General features: G+C 39.3%; 1 protein-coding gene across 1 annotated transcript in view; it reads left to right on the top strand.

Moving 5' to 3' along the window:
• The window catches only part of LOC101847204 (40S ribosomal protein S8), a 15,860-nt gene extending 10,265 nt beyond the window's left edge, over positions 1 to 5,595 (top strand). Inside the window, exons 4-6 of the mRNA XM_005103258.3 lie at positions 733 to 908; positions 2,029 to 2,158; positions 5,456 to 5,595. Of these exons, the coding sequence (XP_005103315.1) occupies positions 733 to 908; positions 2,029 to 2,158; positions 5,456 to 5,565 (416 nt within the window). The 3' untranslated portion in view covers positions 5,566 to 5,595. The remainder of the gene's footprint in view (positions 1 to 732; positions 909 to 2,028; positions 2,159 to 5,455) is intronic.
• Positions 5,596 to 7,651: the final 2,056 nt, after the last annotated feature.

Below are 7,651 nucleotides of genomic sequence, written 5' to 3'. Positions count from 1 at the left end.
TTTTTTTCAAATACATTTTAATTCAGTTGCCTATGGTTAACAATATGACAGTTTTCCCTTCCAAAACCGTAGGCTAGATTTTCCAGTATATATTGCCTCTGGATCTCACTGGTTTCGGAGAGCGCGCGTACACTTTCGCGTGAATTTCCTCCTTTTTAAAAATTTCTGAGTGGCAGCTATGTAGATTACATGCGTAAACGTGATCTCTATACAACTTACAAGACACATTTACTGTTGTATATGACGGGTAGTGGTATGCAATGCTGGGAATCTCTCCGTCCACCCATTCGCTTCATAAATGAATGGCTGTCTCTGCTAACACGAGGTGCAGCGGGCTGACAATTTGTTACCCATCCGTTCTTTTGCGAGTATTACCAGTGAACTGTTCGTTACTCACGGACGCTGCAGTAGCAATCCTGACCCACTGCTAGTGGTGGTCAATTTGCTGGCGGTAAAGTGGGAAAATTTAACGTGAATTTAACAAGGGCTGCACAACCCAGGTAGATGACGGTGTAAAGATGCAAATACTGTGTGTATTTTAGGCGTTCCTTTTCGTACACTGACAAAACTTAAAATGGTTGGCGGGTCTTGTTGTTTGAGGTTTGACAGAATGGATTGCATGGGGATTTGTCGGGGTATTGCAATGTCTTGTTTGTGCTGAATTACACAGCTGCCTATAGGTTTTTAGTTTCATCTTGTGAACTTCATTTTTCCATTTCTGTTTCTCTCCAGCTATCACACGCAGGACCCGTGTCATTGATGTGGTGTATAATGCCTCTAACAATGAGGCTGTGCGTACCAAGACCTTGGTGAAGAGCTGTGTTGTGCAGGTTGACTCTACACCATTCCGTCAGTGGTACGAAGCCCACTATGCTACTCCCCTGGGTCGCAAGAAGGGTGTAAAACTGGTAAGTTTTTGTTTTGTTGGGGGTTTTTTGGAGTAGTGTGTTGTCTGCTATACATTTTTCCCTTTTTGTTGACCACGAACTGGAGAGTACAGAAAAAGGACTACTAGATGTAGAATGCAGCGCTTACTTTCTTCCAATCTGAAAAGAAAATTTTATATGTTTGAATTAACATCATCATTAAGGGATGAGAGTTAGTTTCTTCCCCTCCCATTAAATGAAGCTGGTCTGGTGTTTATTAGCAGATCAATATTTGAAAAGAAAGAAAGAAGGTGGGCTTTACAATTTTTTTCGTCAGTTGCGGTAGGGACTTATGTTCTAAATATGTTGCTCTGCTAGTATACGGGTAAAGAACCAATGCTGTTCTAAACTTTCCTGTTTTTGAGCAGATGCTTCCTTTGGCATAACCCCTTGTACACTAGGATAGGTTTGAGCAAGACTTTAAAGCAAAGTTACAAAAGTATTCTTCGTCTTTCGAGTTGACAGTGTGGTACGTTGTAGTGTTCACCACATAAACAGGACACACACCTACACGGTGGGTGCTCTGATGTGGTTTGCTTCTTCTCCTACCTATCAAACATCTATCGTCCTCATCTCCCCTTCTTCTTTTTTGTTTGTTACTCTCTTGTAACACCTCTAATCTTCTGGCCCTCATATGACCTTATGCAGTTGCGAGCGCCATAGTGCCACTGGCTGTAGTGTCTTTAGACCATTCCCCAAAGGGGGGACATTTTTAGACCATGTGCTGTTGAAGCTAGAGAGGTTAGCAGAATAAGTCTGATTTCCTGTAAAGACTTCTCTGTTGACACCCACCCCTTGACGCTCATATGACCTTATGCAGTTGCGAGCGCCGTAAAACCCTCTGCTGTAAAAACAAAAAATAAAAAAAACTCCACTAAACTAAACCTCTACTAAAACTAAACTACACTCACACACCATTTTACTACAGAGCAATTTGGTTCCATATTGGAGCTGGGTGGTTTGAGGGCTGGTGTGTCCCTTTTTTTTTCCTGTTTCAGTGTTAATTCTTCCCTGCACTAATTGACTGTTACTATGTTGATATGCCTCTCTTTACCCAAAATTTAACGAACAATAGTAACTTGTGTTCTCTTTCTCTCTTTAGTCTGAAGAAGACGAGGCTGTCTTGAACAAGGTGCGTTCTAAGAAGACGCAGAAGAAATACGATGAAAGAAAGAAGACTGCCAAGGTGGAGCCTGCCTTGGATGAGCAGTTTGCTGCTGGCAGAGTCTATGGTAAGCAGAAATATTTGAGGGTTCTCACTTACCCCTTCGACAGCAGAATTCAGGGATGCCACTTTTCCGCTTTTTTTCCGGTATTTTGATCCTGATCCGCTATTCCGTTATTGAGATCAAGATAGAATCTATAGTTTGAAGAAGAAAAAAAGCCCACACACACACAACTTGTGCCAAATGTTCAATTAACGGCAAAATGAAGACTTTGCCGTAAGTTCAAATAACGGGGAGGGGAAAAAACCTGCAGATTTGCGCTAATCTCGGCACCCTTTGGATTTCAAATTGATATTCATATGTTAGTGAGACTGGTGCGTGGATTTTCAGCTATTTTCAAAAAAGTTGAGCAGCATCCCTGAGAATTAATCGGAGTACTTCTTGAAAAATGCGCATATATTACGGAATAAACAAGTTCCTAGACTGTTTGCTGTCTTTCCCAATTCTGGGTCTTGATTCTTGTTTGGGGCAGTAAGAAATTCTTCATATTAACTCTCACTGTCGGTGGCGTAGTTTCCTCTTTATTTCTACTATTTGCCGACACATGTGGCAACGGCATAGCCCAATTACTAGAGTAACATCCCTTTGACCACTCTTGGCAGTTTCACTTTATTAGAATGATTTCCCTTGAAGTTCAGTTTTTTGGGTTTTTTTAACAGGAGTTCCCTTTGTCCTATTTCTGGGTTTTGTTTTGAACGTCGGGCGGTCGAAGTCTGCAAAACACTCGTGTCGATATGAATTGAAAACGGCTCATAATTTTAGAGGTTCTGAATCCATTATGATTGAATGGACTCAGGTTCAGATGATGAAGCGCAAAATAGTGGTAGTCGAGATGAGAGAAAGAGGTAGATCACCTGTCGACAGCAGTTGGAGCTAGAATCTTGTACTGAGTCTGGTACGACAACTCATGATTCAAGCGGTGATGTTTGAAATAGTGTAGTTTAAGTATTCTGTCTTCATAAACTTACCAGTTTAGTTTTCTTTGTTTTGTTACCTATTTTTGTGTGTACTTTAGGACAGAAACTTCAACACTTCCATAAAAACAGAGCAAAAATATTGTACTGGCTAGTTTGGCTAAAAAGAAAAGTTTTAGACACCAGAATTTGTCGTTTTTTGAAAAGCTATAAAACATGAACAAAATAAGATGAGTCGAAATTCTATTTTGTAAAGCTCAGCAACTACTGAAACTGGTCAATTTTCATAAATCTGACATAAATAGGTACAGTGTAACTGGATTTTGAAAATAGGTTTTTTTTTAAAAAGCTGACATGTAGCGGCTTTTTATGAGCTATGGCTCCGGCAGCGAGTGAGTTTAAGAGTTTGAACCATTTCAGGTGGTTCCTTACCCATAATTGGGCCTCCAGTGCCCATGTTCACAATTGCGACAACCTCACGATGTGTTAATCAGAAAATGGGACAGTGACATGAATATTACCAAAACACGTTTCCTTTCTGGTTCAAACTTTTTCGGAAATTTTTCAAAATCAAACTTTGGGCCACTGTATAAAGTTGGAAGGTGGAGTGATGATAACTGAGTCCCTGATTTGGAGCAACTGTATTCTTCAGTTTGTTCTTCTCTCTGAGGGAACCTCATGTCATAGTTACACTGACTGCCTTTTCCATTGCCTGTCTAATTGTTTCTTAAAATACACAGTATGCAGGTAGTATTAGCCCATGTCTTCAGGTGTATTTGTTTCAGTGGGAGATAAATTTGTGTTGGGGCGCGTGAGGAAAGATACATGATGGGCTTGCTTTCTGCTCAACCTTGTTTGGTAGTTTTTGTCCAGACTCAAAATAGAAGTTACACAATGGCAATATGAAGTTGTATGGAGAAAATTCCCACTCAACAGTAAGCTCTCTGCGCTTTAGAATCATTATGCCAGCAGACATATCTCTGAAAGAACACCCTGGAATCGTTCACTCTGACCAGGCGTCTGTAGAAACAGTCTTGCCATGATGAGACTCAAATGATGAACTAGTTCCTGGTGAAACGGTTGAAGCAAGAGTTTGGGGCGATCCAGATTAATCAAATGAAGAGTTTAGATCCAAGGTTCACAAGGTTGAGAGTGACGGGTCGGATACCCTATTGAAGTAAAGTAACAACATTCCAAGAATCTGCACAAATAGAATTATTGAGTAGATCTATATTTTTTCTCAAACTACATTCATTTCTTTCGAATTTTCATTTTTTTTATAAAGGTTTAGAATTTGTTTAGTATTATTGGGTTTTTTCTGTTGCTTGGTTACCTCCCCTTGCTTAGGGTTTAGAAATAGGCTTACCGTCTTAACCGTTGCGGTTTGGAGACATTTGGTTATAGCAAAGTCCTTGGGTCTGACTGCTCAAGTATGTTGATTGCGATTGTTCGTTATAAATGGGATATAGCGTGCTCAATTTTTATTTTTTTATAGTGGAAGGAACATTTTGTACGTGTCACTGTGTGTGCGTAAGGGGGTAGAACCAATGGCTTGTTTACATTTGTGCAATAATAATGGCTATGCTGCTTTGTTCTTTCCTGTTTAAATGATACATTACCGGTATACTTTACATGAAATACTGTGCTGTTATATATCTAATATTGTTTTATGCGGTGGAATGATGATATTCGAGTCCCTGATTTAGAACGTCTGTATTCTTCAGGCAGTTCTTATTTCTGAGGGAACCTCATGTCATAGTTACACAGACCACCTTCCATTTGTAAACTAAACTTTGTGTTGTCCCAGTTGTTTGCTGGCCTGGTTAACTTCAGGTGGGGAAAATTGTTCTTTTAGAGATTTGTCTGCTGGGGTAATAATGATTGTAAAGCGCGAAGAGCTTACTGTTAGTGGGAATTTGCTCTTTATGAAGTCTATTATTATTAAATCTTTTGCATGCGTCTTTTTTCACCCCGGAGCGGTACTACTGACTGAAGTATTTTTTGGCTATGCACAGTAGAATTGTAAATGGGGTGATTCATCATTGTCATGCTCGTAACTTTTTTCTTTCTTATCCCTACTATCGTCATTTTTTTCCTTTTATTTCTTTTGTATGTTTGTCACTCTCTTGTGACCCGCTGTTTCTGGGGTGCCTTGATAACCAAAGCACTTTGTGATGTTAAAGCTAGAGAGGTGAGCAGAGTAATCCTGATTCCCTGTATGGACTTATCTCTCTACATCAACTTCTTGGCACTCATATGACCTTATGCAGTTACGAGCGCTGTAACAGCTCAGCTAAAGCAACAAACAAACTTACAAAGATCTTTTTTATTCATTCACTTTTTAAATGTTGTTTTGCTCTACTTATTGTTTTTCTCTTTTTTCCAACAGCCAAGATCTCCTCTCGGCCAGGACAGTGCGGCCGTGTCGATGGTTACATCCTGGAAGGCAAAGAGCTGGAGTTCTACGCTAGAAAGATGAAGTCCAAGAAGACCAAATAGATGTGGAAATAAAATTTTGTCGCACAGTTTCCCACCTTGTTGTTTTCCTTCTTTCATTTGTTGCATGTGTTGTTAGGTACTGGGCGTGTGGTTTGAAGGTGCCACTAGTCCTTGGTAGGTCTACTTCTTTACTTTCCCTTTATTGTGTCTTGTCTTACTTTTCTCAGCTCTATATGGCCATTTACTTATATGTCGAAATGCTTCTCTTTACTCAAGCAAACAATAGGGAAATGGTTGTCTGAATCAGCATCTGTGGTGTAGCAGTCCGGCAATTCAATGTGGACTAGAGTGGCGAGCGCCGTAATACCTCCACTAAAAATAAAAATAAAAAATCTCCCATCTTTCTGCTGGGATGTTGTGTCCTCAGCTGGGTTGGCCCTGACAGTGACACTCTCTGGCAAGGTTGCAAGCTAGCCCTCTAAATGACCTAAAAATGTGTCAACTGGTGTAAAAGATGGCCTCTTTTTTTTTTCACATGTGGGAGGTGTCTGCTTTATTGCAATGGGTGGTTGGCGGGTACTCTGGCTTTCTCCTTTTCTGTTTAGACATGTATCATCTTGATGATCATGGTCTCTCTTACTTTTTTTGTTTATTGCTATTGCTAATGTTCTCTCTTGTAACGCCTAATCTTCGCACTGACCATATGTTGTAAGTACAGTAACACTCTTACTGGAGCTAAAGATGAAAAAAGACTGCTGCTTATGATTATGGTGTAGGCCTAGTATTATGTAGTACAACCAAATGTGCTTTGAAGGATCTCTTTCATTCGGGGGGGGGGGGGTAATGACAACGTCCTATTCAGCCACTTTTCTTCTCAATAAGTGCTGGGGTTGGAATGTCCTTCGGTGCTTTATTAACGTAACGGTAATGGTGGTATTCCGAGTCTGGGTTACATTTACAAGCAGACATGGCTCTCTAGCATGTGTTCTGGCTTTGTTCAGGAATTCAGCTACAGGAGTAACTGATTGTTCTGTGCCTCTTTTCACACTGTATTTCATGGGGTTGTGCGACAATACTTACAGCTGGCGGATGCTCTGGTGTGGTTTGCTCCTTTCTTATCAAACATCTATCGTCCCCTTCTTTTTTTTTTTTTTTTTACTCTCTTGTAACACCTCTTCTGGCGCTTATATGACCTTATGCAGTTGCGAGCGCCGTAAAACCTCTACTAAAACTAAAAAAATATCTATCTTTATCTCACCTTCTATTTTGTGTATGTTACTCTCGTTCATAATCTCAAACACCTGGTACTTGTTGTAGTATAGTATGAGTCACCCAAGAAGACGATTCGCTTGGAAGAGTCCTTATTATAGAATAGAAATTAATAGAGAACCCAAATTTTAATATTCATTTCATACTTATTCAGAAACGTTTTAGAAATGCAATTAAATGGTCTAAATCACTGCTAGTGTTAGGAGCAGACTGATAGTGACAATATATCAGTCATGTGTAAATTGCAAATGAGACTGAAGAAACTTACAAATTCAAAGTAGCCTACCAACCAAAATTTAACTTAGATCTTTTACTTTTAAGGGGATGCAGCTATGGTCAACACCCACAGGCTCTATTTTTTGTCTAATGCTTGCTTTTCTGCATCAAAGTCAAAGGGTGTGACAGTACAAAACAAGGTTACCAAGCAAAAAATTAAAGACTTTAGCCATAACAATCTAGGGCCATAAAAAAGGACTGATTCATCAGCATTTTTAAAACTAATTTTATCTTAATGGCAATCATCAACACTCATCAAGATAAGATAGAAGTAGAAGCCTAATAATATATTTGGCTCGGTGATTACTGTTGGTATGGTAGGCTATTTGGTAGGTAGAATGACATTACACCACAGAGCCAAATTTGATTTTTCTGTTCTAACTTGCTAGTGTTAGTCAGCTACTTCACAGTCCTTTCTATGCACTACATTCTCATTCAGGTCTAGTTTTAAGATTTTTCAAAATAGAAAAGTCCTAAAACTCCAAATGGCAAAAATGCTTCTGGAAATTTACTGTAATGTCATATATATATGATATATATAGATATGATATAGATATATATAGATATATAGATATAGATAGATATATAGATATAGATAGAT

Source organism: Aplysia californica, unplaced genomic scaffold (assembly GCF_000002075.1).
Source record: "Aplysia californica isolate F4 #8 unplaced genomic scaffold, AplCal3.0 scaffold00365, whole genome shotgun sequence".
Taxonomy (NCBI): Eukaryota; Metazoa; Mollusca; class Gastropoda; order Aplysiida; family Aplysiidae; genus Aplysia; species Aplysia californica.
This window is presented reverse-complemented; position numbering and strand designations above follow the sequence as displayed.